Source organism: Nilaparvata lugens, chromosome X, assembly GCF_014356525.2.
Source record: "Nilaparvata lugens isolate BPH chromosome X, ASM1435652v1, whole genome shotgun sequence".
Classification (NCBI taxonomy): domain Eukaryota; kingdom Metazoa; phylum Arthropoda; class Insecta; order Hemiptera; family Delphacidae; genus Nilaparvata; species Nilaparvata lugens.
In genome coordinates, this window is record NC_052518.1 from 12,897,368 (window position 1) to 12,921,268 (window position 23,901).

Below are 23,901 nucleotides of genomic sequence, written 5' to 3' on the forward strand. Positions count from 1 at the left end.
TATTTAGTTGAAAATTAGTGAAAACGATTATGTTCAGAAGAGAAAAATAAGAGAAAAACTTCATAATAACCTCAATCTATAAATTAATATTTCAGATATTCATTCAAATGTAAAACGAAATGTAGTTCTAAATTTTGTTTTCTGTTTCCAGATCTCCCATTGCATGGGAGAGAGCTAGAAATATAAACGCTTTATTGACTGAAACTTTCAACAACGGATAAACAAAGTTTATGGAATTCAAAAGTTAAAAAACTAGGAACACATTATTTAGAAAGTTCAAAACATAGAGGTAGTTTTTCATAGTAGCTTTAAATAAATAGTAGTATTTCATTGAAGCATTATTCATAGTAGGCTGATTCAAGTAGGATATAGGGAAATAGCAAGACCTGAACAAACAAAAAATTCTGTAGAAGCCATTTCTAATATGCGGGTGAGCCTTTTTTTCAACACACATGCTCTCGCGGTGAAAGTTCACAGTCCTTTGTTTTTCTGCATGTTTTGATCCAAAATCAGAATTTTAAACCAGGCTCATTTTAGTTTTGAAAATACTCCACACAAACTGGGGCATCTAGTTTTGACTGAAGAAGAATATATAATTTACAATGGAAAGACATTCTGCACTAAACCTCAATTTGTAGTATATAGGATAGATATGATTATAGTAGAATCTTATTACATGAATCATTTGAATATGATCATAGGATTAAGTATAGCATGAAGCAGATATAAACGGACATATGGACAGAAGAGAGTATGACAATTATAAGAACGAAAAATGAAAAGTATAAAATATCTGTCTAGATCTAGACTTTCCCTAGAGAAGAAAAGAAAAGATAAAAGAAAATATAATAGACTTAGTGCCTTTCTTTGAGGAAAATAAACTTGGAGAGGAATTCAAGGATAATTTGATTACTTCATGGATGTAAATTATAGTGTATGCTGACTTACAATCTAATCTATGATGATAATAATAATGTAGCAAACCTAACAATGAATTATTTCATAAATTCCACAAAGTACATGACTGTAGAACATAGAAGAATCATTGACCGATATTTAGATGAGGTGCGATTTGATGATAACAAAATTATAATATTTTGTATTATCAATGCAGTGCATGAGACAGGTTTGAACTTATCAAATTTTATTTTTGAAAAAGGGTTTCATTTCCATACATACCGATATTATTTCATACGAACCTTCATTATTTTTACTTTCCTTGCCCTATTACCATAGGTAAGGAAAGTATTGCTTTCCAAAAAATTTAAGGTACCCTAATTTCATGTTTTCTGTACGTTTCAAGGTCCCCTGAGTCCAAAAGCATGATTTTGTGTGTTGGTCTGTGTGTGTGTGGGTGTGTGTGTGTGTCTGTGAACACGATAACTCCATTCCTAATTAACCGATTGACTTGAAATTTTAAACTTAAGGTCCTTATACCATGAGGATCCGACAACAAGAAATTCAATAAAATTAAATTCAAAATGGCGGATAATGGCTAAAAAACCATTTTTTTCACGGTAATATTCCTGAGAAGAATGAATTTTGTTAAATTTCTATCACGATTTTCTCAAAAATGACTTGACCGATTTTTTTCAAATTCATACCCTGTATAGTTATATATCAGCTCTATAACTGGCATGAGTCTCCTCCCTGAGAAATTAACAGGGGGTCCACCCATCCTTGAGAAATTTACTTTGTAACCTCCTCTCGTGTTTGAGGTTGGTAGGTGTTTTGACAACTTTTAAAAATCATCAAATTTCATAATTCAAACAAAGGAAATGTATTCTGAACACAATAACAATAGTATAATCGTATTATTTAGCCGCCAATCGGCATAATGTTATTCCCCTAAATTATCCTCGTTAATGAGGCTTATAGATCAATGAGCAAGGAAAGTTGTGTGAGTGTACCACACCAGATTTTTATCATTGTGGTGATAAGATTATATTTTTTTCCATGAAGATTACAAAACTTGAATGCTTCTATCCTATTTTGAGATATGAATAATATAATTTATATTTTAACGAAGCATATAAACAAAATATTTAATAGTAAACCTATAAGAGAAAAAAGTATTTTCGTGCTAACGATATGGAGCAATGATGTGTGATGGAATATGTTGAAGATAGCATTGTAATATCACTACCATACATGACATTGTGTAATTTGAACATGATTCTACATCTTATTGTTTTATTGAAAGTCATTTGGTATTCAGAAGTGAACCAATAACCTCGAATAAATAATTACAGTAGCACTTCAACTATTCAAATTAACTTGGGCCGGACCCTGTTCGGTTAATCAAATAGTACCATAGAGGAACGATAGCATAAGTAGATATCCCATGATATAGGGCGTTTATGTCGCAACTTTTACTGTTATCCCAAGCCGATAGTTCACGTAGTTCTTTCCTATGCAGCTGTGTGATGCTGTTAGTCTCTCAAATTGTGCCGTTCATACACTATCACCCCAACAAAACAGTAAAAATGGACAATAATCGACAGTAATCGGCTTGAGATAACAGTAAAAGTTGCGACATAAATTCCCTATACCATGGGATATCTACTTACGCTATTGTTTGTCTATGATAGTACTATCCGAATAGGTTAACCTTAACTAATTTCGGACTATGTGTAACCTTTTCTAAATTTGGGTGAGGAATAGCACAAGGTTACCTTATTTTCTCTCTCCCTATCATTTTTATGATGTATTTATTAAATGAATCAATAAAAAATGAAGTTGGAGTTTTCACAAAAAATAGGGAAACTTTCAATTAAAACCTTCATTAGTAATATTGTAATACTGTATTATTAACTTATTATAACCGGTTAAATAATACTTTACTGTATGAATTAATGTTTTTCGAACACATCTGGAGTTCGTGTAACCTTTTCTAAATTTGGGAGAGGAATAGCACAAGGTTACCTTATTTTCTCTATCATTTTTATGATGTATTTATCAAATGAATCAATAAAAAATAAAGTTGGAGTTTTCACAAAAAATAGGGAAACTTTCAATTAAAACCTTCATTAGTAATATTGTAATACTGTAACTATTGTAATTAACTTATTATAACCGGTTAAATAATACTTTACCGTATGAACTAATGATTTTCGAACTCATCTGAAGTTCGTAGAAATTTCGTTTACTCTCTCTCAAGAGCGGTTCAGATAAATCGGAGTTCAGTTAATTGGAGGTCTACTGCATTTCAATTCCGGCCGCTGCGGAATAAATCTCTCCTTTGAAACCTTTGGGGATTGATCTCGCTTCGTCTCGCGAAGCACACGTGTCGTGGGTTGTCATGGTGTCTGCTGGTTGTCATGGTGAAGGAAAAGCCTCCAAATAGGGGGAGATATGTTTCAAACTCCACTGCTACACCAAGCCGATTATTGCATTGTTGACAGGGTGAGAGTGTATGAATGGCAAGCTGAGGCGAGTCGAAAAATCAGCGACACGAAAAATAATTGGGAATATCGGCTTGGCGTAACAGGGAAATTTAGAATATAAAAGCTCCTTTTATAAAGCTCCCTTTATAAAGCTCCCTTCTTTATAAAGCTCCCTTATATAAAATCTTTTCATGCAATCTTTTCCCTATTAGAGAACGATATAGCACCACCGTTCACATTTACTTATTTTAAATCATGGCCCAAATCATTATTCCAAAAACCCAGCACATATAGGCTTTGTTCTTTGTTCTGGTACACAACGCATGTAATTTTGTCCTTTATAACGTTCAAACTGACTGTCATTGCCATTAATTCTACAAACGTCTACGAATATGTTACAAGTCATGCAAAGCTTTATACGTTTCCATCGTAAATTTGATAAAAGGATTATATATTATTTTTGACCGAGCGAAGTAAGGTGTAAGATTCAAGTCGACGGTTTTGTATTTCTCTTTATGTTTTTATGTTTGTGTATTCATATTTATTTATAAATTAATGAAATAGTATAAATATTATAAATAAATAATATATTTATAAATAATTATAAATAAATAATTTACGGCGAAACGCGGCAATAGATTTTCATGAGATTTAACAGGTATTTCCTTTTTGAATTTCGCGTCGACGTATATGTGAGGTTTTTGAAATTTTACATCTAAAGGATAATACAAAAGGAAAAGGAGTCTCCTTCTAACGCCGGCAAACAGACTATAGAATTATTCATCATAAATCAGATGTAATGTGGACTATTAATTTATTGCATGCGATTTGTATGCACTATTAATTGCATGCAATGATGCATGCAATTAATAACTAAAATAACAGTCTTTTCTCTCGACTTTTCTCTGCTTTCAACTTGGGCTGACCTGTTGTCAGTATGTCTTGAATAAGATTAGCTTTTGATGTTAGCATTTTTGATACACCAACCCTAACAGCCATTAGCCGTTTTCACACCGATATCTCGCCGACATCTTCATACAGACAGGATTTACTCGGAATGACAGTATATTGTTTATTGTTTATTGATTTTGAAGAAACGGATTCAAGGATCCAAAGGTTCAAAGAACCCCTTACGTCAACCGAAGCTTTTTGTGATCCCAAGTAGTATGTTAGTTAGGCAAACCAGTACCTGTGTCCTTTACAAGAACCAGGAGTTTTTCCCTATACTAACATCCCATTCATCACCTGGTTGCTTGTCGCAATCCAGTGTGATATGCTTGGCAGTCTCTTCAGACTGATTAGTCCTCGTGACCTACGTGAGTTCCACTCCTGGCCTTCTTTGTAGGTCCTTTCGCTGAGGAAGGGGCGGCCAAGTTGCCTCTAGGGCGCCCAGCCACCCTTGACTCAGCCTCTTGACCCACATTGGTGTCTGGAGTTTCACCCATCTCTGGTCTCTTGGGTTTTTTTCTTTTTCCCCTCCGAAACTTCGCAGGGTCAAAAGCCTCACCTCTCCCAAGAAGTTTTGCATGAATGACCGCCCTTCTTTGTACAGTGGTGAGTTATGGCTCCACCCACAAACTCGTGACCTACGTGATTTCCACTCCTGGCTTTTTTGTAGATCCCTCCGCTGAGGGATGGGTTGCCAAATTGCCTCTAGGGCACCTGGCCACCCTCGACTCAGCCTCTTGACCTACATTTGTGCTTTGAGTTTCACCCATCTCTGGTCTCTTGGGTTTTTCTTTTTGCCCCTCCCAAACTGCCCTGATGGGGCAGATCCCGTGGGTTTTAAAGCAAGGCAACTTCTGGATTGCCTTGGGGTCCCTTTTAGTCGCCTCCTACGACAAGCAGGGATACTGTGGGGGAATTCTGGTTTTCAACACATTCTTGAGTACGATGTCCGACTCAAAGCTCCCCCAACCCACAGGGGGCATGGACAGTATAAGAGGAGGCTGTGGTTTTTAACTGCGCGAGATCTACTGTTCACAGAACTACTAGTGTTTTTATGATATATTTAGTATGAGAATGGAGGATTGCATCTATTTTTCATTTTATTTGGTATATGAATTAATAGAATGGAGCATTGTATTTGATTCTTATTTTTCAAAGTAGGACTATTAATCAAATGAAATCAAATTTCACTTCCCCATAATAAAAATAGATATTTGATATATGAGAATGGTGGATGGTATTAAGATCACATTCCACTTAGTATGAGAATGTAGAACTCTTTCTAGTTTCCATTCTTCTTGGTCTAGGTCTATGTGAATGTAGAATTGCACGTAGTTTTCATGCTATTTGGTATGAGAGTGGAGGATTGTTGTTGCAGAGACATCTGGAATCTTCTCCTGCAATGGGCAAAACCATTGTACAGATGTCGAGAAAACTCTGGTTACTGATGATAATTGGGGCCTGCCTGATAGTAGCTCAGTACCAGCTTGCTAGCGTCTGGCTGGTGACGGCTCCTTCTACAATCTCGTATGAACACCAATCGGCTCCAGTCACTTCCGCCAGCGTGCAGGCGATTGTCAACAAACTCCAACTCGATACATCGATTGTTAACACTGTTGGCGAGAAGGTGAGTTTATGCAAGTTCGATCGATTAATAGTAATTATTCGATTGATTAATCGATTAATATAATAATTATGGAAATTTAAAAATCCATAACATTTTCCACAATACAATAAAATGAGTAATAGGCTTATAATTTATGTATAACCAACACGCCACAATTTCTTCCACATTGAACTGAATACAATGGATTTCTTCCATTGAATACAAAGGGTCGATTGAATAAAAACTAAAATTTAGTGACTATAGTGAGGTCCACGTCATAATGGCAGTGGGTAAAGATAGAAGAATAGCGATGCCGATTCTCCTAATTAATTAATTATATTTCTACACTGTCAAAGACATAATTGGCATCGTTGTGAACGTAGAAAAGGATAGTACCACCGGCTTTGTCGAATGATAGACAAGGATAGCAAAACCAAAGTTGATCAAATACTGTCATTATAACGTGGACTTCACTATAGCAACTATACTCTGTACAAATTAACTTCTGACTTGGGATGGACATGCGCAGCAGAGAAGGCATACAGAGGTAGGGATACAACGGCTGCGAAGTTGCCGTTCTAACCGGCCAGCATTCCTCTAATTTCTCGTGAGTATCCAAGCGCTCATGTTAAACTTACGGAGTTTCCTGTCTGGAATCCTTAAGTCGACTGACTCTAATCGACAAATTGGCAATTGCGCTTCTACCTTTCACTCTATTCATCACTGTAATTGGCTGATCTCCCTCCATTTCTCTGTGTCGCATATAAGTCTGAAGTTAATTTGTACAGAGTATAGATAGCATTAGTTCTAGCTAGTGCCTCAGAATAAACAATCTATAGAAGTTTTATACAGTATAGAAGATTCTACAGTATAGAGGTTTTCTCTGCTAGTGCATAAATTCTGTAGTAGATGCAACTAGGGGTAATCTCATGTTTCCGGAAAATTCTTAGGGTATGATCACATTGGATGCTCATTTATGTGCTAGTGAATGTAAAATCATGCATGACCAAGCGCACAGATGAGAAACAAAATCTGGAAAGAGTCATTGTAGCCCAGTCAATGAAGGTCCAAAAAAGCAGTTTCGATCCGAAAATTAAATAAAAGCTGAATTTCCTACCATCGATAGAACCCTCCCAGAGGGTCATTCTCCCAAAAGTCCCAAGAAATCCCCTTGGAGCTTTCCGCCCCAGCCCCCTAAAACATGAAAAATGCAGGTTAACACGAGAAATCAATTATCTCTGTAACCATTGATCGGAAACAGTTCTATTATATGCCATTCGATTTGTTACATTATGGACTACAATATTAGTTTTATTAATTTTTCCAATAAAATTAACAGTTTTCTTGATAAAATAATATATATGTAAAAATTTAGGGGTTTTTCGATTTGATTTTTGTTTTCTCCGATTAACTTCGAAGCAAATAATCTAAAGAGAATTAGACGAATAATTAATGTAGACAGTCCAATATGAAAATTCAGTAGATTCTAAAGATGAAAGCCATGCAAACATACAAATTAAGGAAGAGTAAGCATGCATAAAAGGTAGGAGAATCATAAAAGTGTTTCACATTTAACCACAAAGTACCCTACCGTATAAGATTAATTGAAAGATGATTCATCATCTTCTATTATTTTTGTTAACATATCGATTTTTCACCTCCACTCGCATCTTGTCATTCATTACACAAGGTTGGCAGAAGCTTTTCTTTATGTCGATTAATGTTGATTGAAATTGATTTTGATTAGTGCACCAAAGGAATAGACCATTTTCTATTTGAAGCATTCAAATTAAATCTATTGAACATGATTTCTTATGACCTAGCATTTACAGATTTAGTTGGGTCAAGCTATTTGAAAAATGTACCTGATTATCAATTTCATGGTTTTTATACCATTCTAGTTCATTGGGATCATTGAAGGGTTGAAGTGATGAGTTAGTTCAAGTGAATTCTAGTACACAAGTATATTGTATTTATAATGGGCTCTTTTTTATTTTCTATCGATGTTTTGCTCCAGTAGAGAAAATTTAAAATGTTGGTTTTACATTTTATAAGCTTTATAAATAATATAATTTAACGGTAATATAAATTTGATTGAGTCCAGTATTAAATTAATCGATGTTGATTTTCATTGTATCGCTTTGTATCAATGCTACTTGCACTGTTTGCAATTCATCACTATTCTCTCAAGAATTAGTTTTTTATGAATTTCATGATCTGAAAATTGAAATTCAAATGCTATTTGGATGACGTTCACATTCCACTGGTTTTTTTACAATAATTGTTACGTTGAAGAGTGAGGCAATTCAATCCATTTGGAAGTAAAAGGAAATCACAGTGCGATTTGAACAGTGGATAGTAACTTTGAAATTCAGTTGCTCAATTCATACTATCATTTGTAATTATAGTTGAACAGAAATATACATTGTATATAATGTTTATATTTCAGTTTGACCAATCTTCTATCACAGTCTCGCTTTCATTCATAAACATGATAATCCTAAATACGTTGATTACCTTAAAGATGTATCTTATCTTATGTCGACCAATGTACAATACAAACAATTTTCATTAAATTACTATTATGATGATCATTGGAATTTCTACCTGTGATTGAGAAAAAGTAATTTTATGAGCCTTGAAATTCGTACCTAGAAAAAGTTGCATTATTACTAGAAAGTTTGTTATTTTTACTATTTATTATAGGTACTGTACATTGATTTTTGTGATTATAGAGATTATTCTGAATCAGGATAAGGATAAATAGGGAAATTGTGAGATGGGGATAACATGCATAGTTACATAGCATCAATTTGAAAGCTCTGATAATGATGATTTGAACGGAACTGCGATTCTGGCTTGGTATTGCCTCTTCATGCTCAGTGAGAATAGAAAGCTTCAGAGTAATTCGTTCTCACTATATGTGATAATCTTGGTAATATTTGGTAACATTTGTTAATATTTGAACCGAATGTGCAACAAATTAATCTACTTTCAGCTTGAAAATTTTAAACTTATCAGGAGTACTACAGTGTTATCATATAGTATCTCAGGTAGGCCCACCCTTTTATTTTTTTTGTTCACGTGATCTGATGATATTCATTCCATTTTCAAGTGTTTAAATTATAAAGAGTGATGAAACAAGATAAAACACAAGAAAAGCTATGAAAAGAAATTTTGACAACTTGGATCGCAAATACATAACAATATACATCAATGGATTCGCAATGAATGTGGCTACAATAATTATCCGTCACATTGTTCTTTAAAATCACTTGCTTCAAAGTTAATCGGAGAAAACAAAAAAATCAAATCGAAAAGACCCTAAATTTTAACATTATATTATTTTATCAAGGAAACTGTTCGATTTATTGAGGGAATGAATCCGACTAATATTGTAGTCCTAAGTCTAACTAATTGAATGACATATGAAAGATTTTTTTCTGATTGATGGTTACAGAGATAATTAATTTCCAGTATGCTGTTTACTATGGCTAAGAGTCAGCCGCGCCGTTCCGCGTCGACTGTTTCCCCTTCCACGGCGTCAAATCCAATCGCAAATACTCAACAATATACATCAATGGATTTGCAATGAAAGTGGCTACATTAATTATTTGGCTCATTTTTCTTTAAAACCACTTGCTTTGAAGTTAATCGAAGAGAACAAAAAAATCAAATCGCAAACCCCCTAAATTTTTACATATATATTATTTTATCAAGAAAACTGTTAATTTTATTGGAAAAATTAATAAAACTAATATTGTAGTCAATAATGTAACGAATTGAATGGCATATAATAGATCTGTTTCCGATCAATGGGTACAGAGATAATTGATTTTCCGTGATTACCTGCATTTTTCAACTTTGAGGGGGGCTAGGGGGGAAAGCTCCAAGGGGATTTCTTGGGACTTTTGGGAGAATGACCCTCTGGGAGGGTTCTATCGATGGTAGAAGATTCAGCTTTTATTTAATTTTCGGAACGAAAAAACCTTTATTGACTGGGCTATTGGAACACTCACACTGAACGCGTGCACTTGCTGGTGGCGTTCAATGTGAGCAGCTATAGGCAAGTCACAGCGTGTTTCTATGGCTCTTTCAGATTTTGTTTCTCATCTCGTTTGTTCATGCATAATCTTACGTGCACTTGCACATAAATGTGCATCCAATGTGATCATACCCTATTGTTTATTGTTTTTGAACGGACGGATTCAAGGATCCAAAGGTTCAAAGAACCCCACACGTCAACCCAATACCTGTGTTCTTTACAAGAACCCGGAGTTTTTCCCTATACTAACATCCCATTCATCACTTGGTTGCTTGTTGCAATCCAGTGTGATATGCTTGGCAATCTCTTCAGACTTATTAGTCCTCGTGACCTACGTGAGTTCCGCTCTTGGCCTTCTTTGAAGGTCCTACCGCTGAGGAAGGGGTCGCCAAGTTGCCTCTAGGGCACCCTGCCACCCTTGACTCAGCTTCTTGAGCCACATTTGTGTCTGGAGTTTCACCCATCTCTGGTCTCTTGGGTTTTTTCTTTTTTGTCCCTCCGTAACTGCCCTGATGGGGCAGATCTCGTGGGTTTTGAGGGCAAGGCAACTTCTGGAGTTGCCTTGGGGCCCTTTCAGTCGCATCCTACGACAATCAGGGATACTGTGGGTGAATTCTGGTTTTCAACACATTCTTGAGTACGATGTTCGACTCAAAGCTCCCCCAACCCACAGGGGGCGATCATTCCCTAAGATTTTTCCGGAAACATGAGATTACTCCTAGTTGCATCTACTTAGAACTAGCACATTATTATTCAACTGAATTTTTGCACATAAGTTTATTCAATGTGACTATACAAATAGGTCTACTAGTTCATCCAATGTGATTATACCCTTGAGCAAATACTAGGTCTAGCAACTGTTGCTAAGTCAATTTTCATCCACATGCATTGACCGGTTTCTAGGGCGATCGGAATATTTCTAGTTACACCTAGGCCTAGTTAGTGCTAGCCAACTCAATTCAACCAAGTCTTGAAAATTACTACTTAGAGCTAGCAAGTGCACAACTGACCCATGACTTTTATTCAACTGACCCATTATTTATATTAGGTTTTTAACTATATAACTTATGTCCATATGCACCGTCTCGGTTTGAGCGGAGAAAGATTACGGGTTTAAACCCGGCATAAAACACTTCATGCAATTGTATATTAGCGTTAAACGTAGATGCTGCATGAAATATAGTGTGACTTGAAGTATGACCTGTTCAGTATTCACATAGCTTAGATACACGTTCTATTATTTTAGGTCCACCAGATTTTCTTATTTTGAAATAAAATCTTTATCGACACAAATTTAGGCAATCTTTAAGCAACACAGTTTTCTTTCGAGTTTGGTAAATTTAAGATTCAGGATGCTGTCTGACTCCTATACGGTACGAACTTATTTATAATTTGGATGGATAAAAGAAGAAGATCAATATTGTACATGTACCATGAATGCGTGAGAGAAAAATCACTGAGTAATACAACTCCTTTTGCTTGTATATTAAAATTGAAAAATGTATAGTGGTTTCCCTTTAAACATTTTATTAGGAGCTACATACTCATAACTATTATGTATTGAAGTGACGTTTCAATGATAAATCATGTCGAATTTGATGAAATCATAGTGGTTTTTGCTTGAATATGGTTTCTATTGACTCTTCAATGTTAGTTTCGATTACGAACTGCTTGTTAATAATCACTTTTGAACAACTAAATTACGACATAGCAGTCAGGTGTTTATAAATAAAAGCTATTAGCTTCTACTCACATTTGTGGAGCGATTTCGGATGTAGAGCGAACACTATTTTCCGAAATCGCTCCACAAATGTGAGTAGAAGCTAATATCTTTTATTTATAAATATCTGACTGCTATGTCGTAATTTAGTTGTTCAAAAGTGGTTTCTATTGAGTTATGTTTTGAAGATAATTTTCTTTTTTAATAATTTTCAACGTTTAGTCACATCAGATTTGGATACATTATAGTGATTTATTCGGTATGATCGTTTGTAGGTGCTCAGAGAGATAGCACTGCAAATGGGCCAACAAATGCTCGAAGTATGTGAGGTACCACCTCTCAGCCACAGACACTCCTCAAAACCATCCGTTCAGAGTAATGCCTTCCAGTTTCTGCCTCCTCTGTACATAATCACGCCAACCTACCGCCGTCCGGAGCAAGTACCTGAACTCACAAGGTTGGCCCAAACACTTATGCATGTCCCCAATCTTCATTGGTTGGTGATAGAGGATGCACACAATCAGACTACTCAGGTCACTGAGCTACTACAAAGAACGGGCATCCGATTTGAGCATCTCGTCGGTAAGATCTCATTGCTATTGTTATATTGAGTTATTGATAATTTTATATTAATATTGATAATGTTACAGTATACGGATATCAAGATATTTATTAGATAGATATGAAAGTACAAGACTTCGCCATCCCTACCTTGTGCACAGTTCAGTTTCCTACATAAATTGACTTGAAGATTGAAGAACAACATATCTTGAACACTTTTATGGAGTGAAAATACACTTTCATTGGTACTGACGATCGTTTCGACCTGTTTTTGGTCATCATCAGACTGTCAATTTTTAAAATTCAAGTTTAATTTAAATAGTGAAAAAGTATGGATATGCAACAGAGTAACAACATATCTTTCATCAAAACCTCATCATATTTTCATAATTTTAATATTCCGTCGTATCAGACAGGATTCTATTGAGTGTTATTCAATAAGGACACATATTTTTGATACGATATCCATTATTTTACAATCCGGAAGAAGTTGGCTTTGTTTTGAGATATGGAAGATGTTAACTGTTCTAGTAGCTATTTTGAGTGCCGGTCGCACAAAAGCCGGTTAAATTTTAATCGTGGTTAATATTCTATGAGAACCAATCAGAGAAGCCGTCTTAACAAAAAAGCCTTCTCTGATTGGTTCTCGTGTAATTAATCACGGTTAAAATTTGACCGGCTTTTGTGCAACCGGGCCTGAGAATGTTGCTCTCTACTGATCAGAACTATAAAATGATTTGGCACTGTATGAAATGGATTGATAAATCAGTGAACCAACAACAGAAGAACCTAAGAGACGAATAATGAAACTATATTTTCTCTATGACCTAGTTACTGAATTTTAACATCTAAACAATTGCTGGTGATTGTAACAATTACTGATAATTTTATTGTTCGATATTAAGACTGATTAACTCAGCTAATTAGATGATTGAATTGTTTCATTTGAATTTTATCACACTAGACAGGCACATCCTGTTAAATAAAATAGCTTGAATTTATCACAACCACAATAATTTTTAAAAACTAATCGGTTTCGTTTGCTATGCCATTGTCAATCTCCAGTAAACTTGAGCAGCACGCACAATAAATTGTAGAGAGCAAGCGATATGATTGGTTGATTAATGACCTAAGCGAACGTCTGCCATTGGCCTAGCCACTCTCACAATTCAATTCCAACGCCATTGCTATTACGATTGGATGACGCGCTAAATGTGGGAGGGGCATATCTAGGCCAATTACAAACGTTCACCTTGTTTCATCTACCAGTCGTGTCGCTCTGCTGCTCTACTTTAGTTTCAGTAAACAGTGAGTGACAATGGTTTAACAACCGAAATTGGAATCTCATCACTTTGACAAATCCTCGGATGTGATAATTTCGTCTTTTTTCCCTAAGGATAACTTTGACAAATCCTCGGATGTGATAATTTCGTCTTTTTTCCCTAAGGATAACTACTCAAGTCTGTTATTCAATTATGGAAAAGTTGCACAACATCAATATTCACTCTACAAACTTAATCAAGGATACTACCACAATATTACCTTCATGAGTACACAAAAAGAAGAAGGAATTTATTTGATAAAAAGGGAATACTTTTTTGCAGCACCAATGCCTGAATCATACAAGAAAAAGAAGGGCTCAAAGCCCAGAGGAGTTTCAAACCGCAATAAAGGATTGCAATGGCTGCGAGCCAATGCAACAGATGGAGTCTTCTACTTCGCTGATGATGACAACACATATGATATTGCACTTTTTAGCGAGGTAATCCGATTTTAAATTATCAACTTTCTTATACTTTGGCATATTTCACTCGGACACTTCTCAGGAAGATAATTGAATTAATGTGCAATTCCATATTTCACACTTTTACGGTCATGTCTGGACCCTAACTGATTATGTGTCTGATCATAAATAATATCAGTACCGTAACCTATATTAGGATCATTGAGAGATACTTAAAACCCCTCTAAAACTCTCTATAAGTGTTCTTCCTCTGTGAAGGATCTTTAAAAGTAGATGAGAATTTTTACACAGATAAATGAAAGTTTCATCTAGATTTTAAAATAACCATAGCAAAAAGATAACATAAGAATCCTATGGTGTAGATATCCTATGGTGTAGGGGGTTTATTTTCCAAATTTCAAGCCGATTTTTTGTTGACTCAAGCCGATTACTGTCGACTACTTCCACTGTTTTGGCCGGTTGAGAGTGTAAGAACGGCACAGTATGAGAGACTACCAGTGTCACAAAACTTCACGAAAAATTTTACTAGAACTATCGGCTTGAGCTAACAGTGAAATTTGGAACATAAACGCCCTATATCATGGGATAGTCTCAAATTCGTATGATATCCTCTATCTGTCGTATTACGTTTAAGTGATGATTTTATTGTTGGAATTTGATAGTACCGTATTGCAAGTTGTTTTATAATCGTTATAATCATTATATTAATAGCTGTTCATAGGAACGATTTTATAAAAAGAAGTTTCAAATGTTTCATTTCTAGCTACTCATCAGAGTTCGGAGAATATAAGCATAATCTTGAATTAAACTAAATAATGGTAATTGTGTTCATTAAATAACTCATCATTAGTGCTGCATGAATTGGATAAATTTTGGACAGTTCTAACGGCTATTTGATTATTTTTCATTGTTTTTTCATTGTTCATCAAATTCATATTTATTTCATCACTCAAAAGAAAATTATCTTTATTATTTGAAGAGGAAGACCTTCACCTTGAAGGAAATGAAATTTATCCATGTGTTTATTTGAAAAGCATTCATGTAATAAGGCTCGCAGAAACTCCGTGAAGAGCCTTATTTACATAGATACACCTTATTAATATTCTTACTATGGAGAAAACTTGAAGGGATATCATAGGTTTGATTGTGAGATACAGTATTAAATGTTGAACGAATTGAATACTGTGGCTAAATTAATGTTGAATTTATTGTTCAATTATTTCATTGCTTGCAGATGGGATCTTTTCTCTAATTCCTCACCATACCCTCCGAATACGCTTTGAATAAGATTAAATCTAATTTAATTTTTGAATAATCTCGATTTATTCTTTGAATAAGATTCAAAGCTTTGGGATTGTGATTAATGATTAAAGAAATTTGGTTTAGGTGGTTGAATTAAGTGGATGCATTGATTAGTATTGAGAGTTATTCAAATTGTTAATTGATTGCAGATGAGGTTCACAAGAAAAGTGTCGATGTGGCCCGTGGGATTATGTACTAAATTTGGCATCAGCACACCGGTCATCCACAATGGCACATTTTTCGGCTTCTATGACGGCTGGATGGCTGGCCGTAAGTTTCCAGTCGACATGGCAAGCTTTGCAGTTAGCGTACAGTTTCTTCACGAGGTGATTATTTTTTCACAAGAATTTTGTTATTTTTGGGAGATGAATAACAATCCTCTATATAAGAAGAGAGAGCAGACGTATGTTTATTTTTTTGAAAATGTGTGGTTCGAGTCCAAAGAAAACCAATATTTAAAATTAAAATTAATTCATCATAATTAATGTACCTCAATCCAGAATTTTAATTTTCCTTCTACATTTTGCAAAATTTGTGATTAACGTTCAAATTTGGACTATTTCGATGAACTAGATTTTGGAACACGACTTTGCTCTGTAGAAGCGAATTTGCACACCTTTCCTTGAACTATTAACCCTTTGCGCTCGTTAATTTTAACATGAATGTGGCCCAATAGCTCTCCTGTCCAGTAATACTGGACAGCACCATTTTCCTAATCCACTCGTAATTTACTGCATTACAATCGACACCTCAACTCTCCTGTCCAGCATGGCTGGACAAAACTAAAATTCTGATGCGCTCTCTCTAATATGAATAACTCCTATTGTAAAAATAGATTATCCTAGTCAAGTACAAAAGTAGTTCAAACACGATTCCAACCAGAGTATAGAATTTAGACCTACTACTCTGATTCCAACAAGGTCATAACATCTCAAATGCTAAATTATTCCAAACATTAATTTATTTCATCTAATTCTTCAACTTTATCCAGTCATCCTTTACTATTGATGTTATCCGTATAATTTAAGTTCTTCCAACTTATTTTCACGTGTTTTTCTACTTATCTGATATCATCATACTCCTCCTCCTTCCTATTTTTCCAAACATATATAATGGAAAGTATTCTGTTGCTGAAATATCAAAAAATAGATTTCTGTAACTTAATAATAATTATTTTATATAATTGTCTTTTTCCTTTAGGGCTAGTCTTGAATATAAATAAACATTAGAAATCTAAGTACCCTTGTAAAATTGTTCAATCACGACATGTTTCGGCTATATAATGTCACTATCAATTTTCTTATTTTATATTATTATGCTTATCAAAACGCTTCTACAAATTTATTTCAGAGGCCGGACGCTATCATGCCTTTCAAGCCTGGTTTTGAAGAGGATGGCTTCTTGAGAAGTTTATCACCATTTGATCCGAAAGACATAGAGTTCAAGGCAGAAAATTGTACAAAGGTATGCATCTGACTCGTCTTTATGAATTAATATAATTATTTCTATAATTTCCACGTTCTCTCAATTATACACTTTATTCATTCATTTTGAAAATAATTGATAAATTATTTGGCATTCAAGTCAAGGGATGGACAAAATACGACTCAGTCTATGAAGAGTGTGCCAGCGTCTGAAAAGTTGAGAAGAACTAGAGCTATGAAAAAATGACCAATGCTAAAATTAGGCTCAACTCACACTTACTCGACTCTAGTCGAGAGCATGTGTTTTCAAATGGTGACAGTCGCGGAGACTAGAGTCGACTGGTCTGAGTATCACCATTTGGAAACACATGCTCTCGACTAGAGTCGAGTCTCTTCTTGACCTGAGCCGCGTAAGTGTGAGTTGAGTCTTAGCGTTTCGCCAGCAATTTGTTTAACCTCGTGGGTCACTAACTGTTAATTAGATTCTCTCAAGTTTTAAATAGTAGGTACTATATGCGTTCTAAACAAAAATTTCCCCGTAATCATTCTCCTTAGATATATCAAGAATTAATTGATTGCTTTGCTTATAAGCTATAGCTTATTATTATGTGTATGACATAAATCATAGGTGGTAAGTTTGGCACTTACCATTGTTCAACAGCCAAAGTATTGGATGTCCTGTATTGAATTTAATTTTCAAACTCTTCATGGAAACTACTCAATGGGTAGAGCAATATCGTACTTTATTCAATACAGAATATTAAACACTCTGTATAAAGTACTATTTTTCAGCCATATTATAGTCCATCGTTTAGCCAAAGTATAGATTGTCCTGTAGGTACAAAATTCAATCTTTGAAGCACTCAAATTGAAAATACTCAATGGGTATGTCTCAATAATGTGGAACATAGTTTAAATCTCAGTTATGGCTTTATTGTTAAGGTTTCTCTTCAAATAATTATTTTATTTTTTCAGATATTGGTTTGGCACACCCAAACGAAAAAGAACGAGCCTGCTGCTAAGTTGGATATTGCAAAATATAATAACACGAATCTGGTCAAGTTGAGGAGCCTTATAGTTTGACCTCAGCATCATCCAAAGGTTAGTAGAATTATAGAAATAGTACAAGCTTTGAAAATAATATCAATCTGAAAAGCATTGAATTTAATGATATCTCAACATTTTCTACTTGGATAGTAGTAAAGGTTATCTCTTTATAATTGACAATTGTAATTTCCATATTTATGTGTTTCATATCCATAATTATTTTACACTAATAAAACAAAATTTGAATTTTAAAAACACTTATAAAGTGAAAATGCACTAAATATTAGTAGTGACGATCGTTTCTACCTGGTGTGGGTCATCATCAGACTGTAGAAACTTACTCTCATGAGAGAGAGTAAATAATATCACATTGATTGTAAACAACAATTTTGGTGTAGTGCACTATATTCATGTGCTTCTACTCTCTCATGAGTGAGAGTAAGTTTCTACTTATACAGTCTGATGATATCCCACTAATGTGTAAGTGCATTTTTTTCACTTGAGTTTTTTTAAAATTCAAGTTCAATATTTAGTCTCAACTTGATAATTTATTGACATTGATGAGGTGTGCAATTGCATCGTGAAAGTTTTGTATGGATAAAGCAATCTGAAATAATTATGAACAAGACAACATATTGTGATTTCATTTCGTTAAGAAACAATATGTTACATGTATAAAAACACTGTTTAATTGATTCATTATTTAATTCGTGCATGTGTAAAAAAATTGTGCCACATGAGGAAGATAACCACTCCAATCCATAAAAATAGTCCGATGTTATTCAAATTAATTATAACATGTTGTGTCATTCCTTATTGATATTCACTAATTTTCCTCATCTCTGGTTTATCACTGATGAGTTATAATAAATTGAGGATAAGATTTATTGTCTACTAATTTAAAAATATTAGGTAGTGTACAATATTTACTCATTATGGATAACTACCACAATATCACCTTCACAACTACTCAGAAAGATTCATTGTTTATCTTATTTATTTGAGACTGCTATTAAAAATGAGGTGATAGCGGAAATTGATCATAATCAATTTTTATTGTTTGTTACAGGACTTGACCTTTCATAACGGAGTGACCAGCTTTTAAAATCAAAATGTAATTTATGTATTTATACATTTAATTGAACTAGGTTAAGGAGTGACTGTGACAATCTTAAAGACATTATTTCTTAAAATTTATATTTGATTGCAATCGTCGTTGTAAATTTGTAACTCAAACAATAATGTTGTTGGAGCGTTAATATGGCTTTTAATGGAGAGTTCGAACATCCATTTTTCGCAGATCTTCATACTCTAAGACTTCTTATCCTGTCGTTTTGATTTTAGTGTAAGTTTTTCAGCAGTTATTCACTAAAGCTTTATCTTTCTGTCCTCTTTAGCCTATGATATGGATCGCACCTTGTAGTCCAAATAATTTGCTTTTGTAGTCTAGTCTGTGTCTTCCTCTGCTATTTTACTGTGATTTCTCATTGAATATTATTGGTTCGATATTGATTTATTTCAATTATATTAGAGAATTGTGAGCCCTGGCCTTTCACCACAACTGTTTTGAAGGTGTAGAATTCTTGTTATTCTGCTTCTCGCATCTGAAACCTACTTTTCTAATCTGTCCTATGTTCTTCAATGTTGTTTTCCATCACAAACTGCTTATTATTAAATCACTTTTTGCTATTAAAAAGAACGACTAGCAGTCAGAATTTTTTTGAATAAATGAATCACTCACTTTGACAACGAGATCTTTCAGCAGGTCCACCATCTTCATTTAATCTTCATCTTCGTCTGTTCTATATGTCTATTTTCAGGCAGTATGCTAGAGAGAAAGGATTATAATATATTATAAAATTATTTTAATTTTAATATATTGACTAATTATTTGACTGCATGTCGTTTGAAATATTCTACATAGAAAAAAGTGTGTTATAATATATTATCAGAAAGTGATAACTTCATCTCCACTCCTTTTTGATCGCTGTCTAAGTTTGCCTTTTCAATGCTTCTAAGGGGCTAGGGTTCAAAACTATGATGTAGCAGGACTGAATATTATAACGTCTTCATTGTTTTACTGATTGATAAAGTATCACATTAGACTCCTTTGATTTTCCATTCCTGTGGTTTTTATTTCTTAAATTTATATTTTAAAATGTATCCTTACTGGAGCTTACTACTATAACACCAAGCTGAACTACCAACTCATTTATTAGGACCTTAAAAGATAAAAACATAGGCTACTTCGGCCAAATCGTTAGATGCACTTTTTGGTACTTCTTCAACTCAAACTCTTAAATTTTCTCACATAATTCACAAGTAGACAAAAATTTATAATACCGTATATATTCAAAAACAATCAAATTGTGATGGTGCTAAAATAGGTAAATGAGTAGACCTACAATAAGATTAAAATTTTCTAAATTTTCTCCTATCAGAAAATTGCACATTCTTCATTAAAATTCATTCCTCAAAAAACTATCTAGCAATCTTAGATACTTATTATTTAGACTATAGTTCGTTCATGTAATAATTGGCTACCTGCTACCACTATCTAGTATGTATGCCTATTCTATACCTGTATAGGCCTACTCAATTGAAAAATCCACTTCAGAATCATTATTTTAATAAATAACATTTCATAATGACTGATTTCGTCAGATTATGGTAACAAGTGATGAAGTAATGTAGAATCAGTGAGCTTTGAATGATGCACTCTTGGTGAGAAAGAGTAAAGGTGGAATAATTTTTGCGTCCTTAGTCCCAGAATAATTTTTATTAAATATTATAATCCGATCTATTTAGTTTATTCTATAGCGTGTGAATTCTAGCTATTTCAAATGAAGAGGGGTAGTTTATTCACAAAAGAATACACATTTTAATATGTATTAATAATTAATGTTTGATTCTCACTTTTCAATGGTGTCTCCTACTTTATAAATAATAGTTATGTATCCAACACTTCGACCTGACTATAAATATATCTGAGGAAAAATTATTATTTTGGACTTTATCCTTCTCTTGTTGACTCTAATATTCTTTTCCTTCACAGCTGAGACTAGTCCTCTTGTGTTGAACCTATTGCTTGACTTTAGCTTTTGTTGTTCTTTTCTTCTTCTTATTTTTGCTAATAACTGTGCTAAATTTCTCTTAAATTGATAATTGATACCTGAAACCATGTTTCTGTTGTAACCTGATGTGTTAAGTGATGTGATTCATCTATTGCTTGATAGACTTTAGATGCTTTTGTTGTTCTTTTCTTCTACTTATTCTTGTTAATAACTGTGCTGAATTTCTCTTAAATTAATAGTTAATACAGTACCTGAACCCATGCTTCTGTTGAAACCTGATGTGATAGTTGATGTGCTTCATAGATTGTGTCTGCACTCTTATTGATTGGTGCATCTTTGTCCCGAGATTATTCAACACCTTTCACGATATTCTTCATTTTTGGATTTGTAAGAAACCAATCAAAAACGTTATCAACATAATTGTTTTTCCATCGAATTTCCAAATGTTAGAAACCATCACAGATCATACGTTTATTAACTCATTTCATTAACAGATCAACGAGCATGTAGTCGGTTAAGTGAGTGGACATTGTTGTCCAAACTTCGCCATTTCATCAAATAAAAAAATCATTCTGTAATAAAGACAAATTTGAATCAAACTGGTCATTATTCTCTTATTTTCGAAGCAGAACAATGCAATTTTTCCGGGCTACATATTCACTCCAGATTTTCAACTTTTACTGCCTCTATTTTTGAATTCTCATTTTGTTCTATTTCTGTCAAACGGAAAGTTTTGTGTCAATGTGATCTAATAATGAAAATTACAATAATTTATTGTTATGTATTATGAGCTCCAGTTCCTTGTAAATCATCTCATCTCATATTCTGTTTTAATCTTTAGCCATATTTTGTCAGATTGCATTGTAATATATTCCTGTACAATCATATTGTAGGCCTACACTGAAATACAGTATGAGAATATTCAAAATACCAAATTAGCAGATTATGAGGTTGATAATACTCAAAAACTTCTACATTGATTCTATTGCACTCATACATATCATTCAAATGTTCAGCTTTGTTGACATTTATACAAGCATTATTATAATCCCCCGTTTGCAAGAATCACTGTTTCTGCTTAATTTGTTTATACATAGCTCCAGTAAAATTCAGAGAGAATAAAATGTAAATAACATTTTATACTCTCTGATAAAACTAAGAAGTCTGTGATTCGTCGAATTACAAGAATTAATTTTTTTGGAAAACAATAAAAAGGTATCTACAATGAATTGAGGGCATTATTTTATATTATAATAGATTTTCGTTTATTATTTATATTATGTTACATTTATTTCTTGAATAATGACACTCTCCCACATACATTTAACATAGAGGGTGCGGAATAATAATCAATATGATCATTATCCAACACCTCCCTGCAACCTTTATGTAAGCTGAATACTTCTTCATTATTCCGAATGATTCATCAATAGATAACAAATCTCTAGGTGAATAATGTGAGCTCTCACATGCACTTTATAATGAATGCTTCATAATAACAGATATTCATGCAGCGTTATTAACAGTTGATTCAATTTCCTTTGCATTACTATTGATTATAAACCAAGCATATCTAGCCATTATTTTGCTTATTTGTTAAATCCATTATTAATAGGTCTAGGCATTTTCAAATTACATAGCTTACCAATGTACAGTTGATTATTCAATAATTTAGTATTAAGCTCATATTAAAGTAATTATTTGATTACCAAATCATATTAGGATAGTTATTGTTTTCTACATCATTTATCTCATGCTTTATTGTTACAACCATACAATATTCAAGGTTCTGGAGTACATGACTTACTTGTTCCTGTGTAAATTATTCCAAATAAGCTTAATTATAATGTTATGTGACTGTCCACCTAATCAATGCATATCAAAAGTTTTAGATTTAGGGTTATTTAATTTTAAGTTTTGAAACGGGCTGTTGATGAGTTAATTCTCATTTAATTTGTGGCTTAAGAAAGGATTAGCTTGTATTCATCCCATTCTATTGTAAATACATATAAATAATTATGAGGATGAATGAATGGAGTTGAACATTTATTTTTAAAAGTATTTTCAACTCTGGAATAGATTGGAAGATCATCTTCTATTCTAGCTATCTTTATTGTAGTCTATGCACATCCATGTATTAATTTTTTTGAATGAATACTGATTTAAGCTTATTGAACATGTTATCTTCATTTTAATAATGTGATATCTAAAATAAGAATTGTCTGAATTGCACATTTAAAAAGTTATTTTATTGATGAAATTCAAATCAATAATTTAGTGATACAATTTAAAGCTTGTGCCTGATAGTTGAGAGTAAAAAAATCTTGATTGCACTTTATAATGTATTATATTTTTGAAATTTACGATACTTATTTTCAGTAAAATAATTTATAATTGTAACGAATTCCTTAGGTAAGATATTATCAGTGGATTGCCTGTTGAGCAATTAATTTGTAAAGCGTTGATGGTTATGTAAACTGTGTTATGTTCATTATGTTCATATGTGAATTGTATCTACCTTTCATATGCTAAGAAATAAATAAACTATCATTTTCCCGACATCAACTTTGGACTTGATTTTCCCCGATCCGATATTGCACTTTCCTAGATATTTCATTGTGAGAAAATATGCATTGTTTCATATGGATAATGGCAAGCATTTATGGTAATCATAATAGATTTTTGCAAAAATGATCAAAAATTAAAATCGCTCAAACTCTCAAGAATGTTAGTACTTGACTAGAGGAACAATAATATGTCATCACATTGGCCAAATTCACTCCTATTCTTGAGTTTTAAGCATTTGAAGATGAGTTTTTTTTCTGATCTGAGAGTGGAGGTATGTTTCAGTGAATAGCTCACCCTGTATTGCAGTAGGGGAACGTCTCATATTGTAGCACGAATCTTGTCAGGTCAACCTCTATCCATAGCCCGAATATCAACCAAATCTGGGAGATTTGCATTTTTTATGAGATCCATGGATCTGACCGGCAAAATTTATACAAAAGCGGCAAATATAAATAACAGAGACCAATATATTATGA

General features: G+C 33.6%; 1 protein-coding gene across 2 annotated transcripts in view; it reads left to right on the forward strand.

Moving 5' to 3' along the window:
• LOC111057449 (galactosylgalactosylxylosylprotein 3-beta-glucuronosyltransferase P) overlaps positions 1–23,418 on the forward strand; it is a 101,161-nt gene extending 77,743 nt beyond the window's left edge. For both annotated transcript variants that reach the window (XM_039442443.1, XM_039442444.1), the window contains exons 4-10: positions 5,713–5,961; positions 11,981–12,287; positions 13,871–14,028; positions 15,462–15,638; positions 16,663–16,776; positions 17,712–17,837; positions 18,853–23,418. In XM_039442443.1, the coding sequence (XP_039298377.1) occupies positions 5,713–5,961; positions 11,981–12,287; positions 13,871–14,028; positions 15,462–15,638; positions 16,663–16,776; positions 17,712–17,819 (1,113 nt within the window). In that variant the 3' untranslated portion in view covers positions 17,820–17,837; positions 18,853–23,418. The remainder of the gene's footprint in view (positions 1–5,712; positions 5,962–11,980; positions 12,288–13,870; positions 14,029–15,461; positions 15,639–16,662; positions 16,777–17,711; positions 17,838–18,852) is intronic.
• The last annotated feature ends 483 nt before the right edge of the window (positions 23,419–23,901 follow it).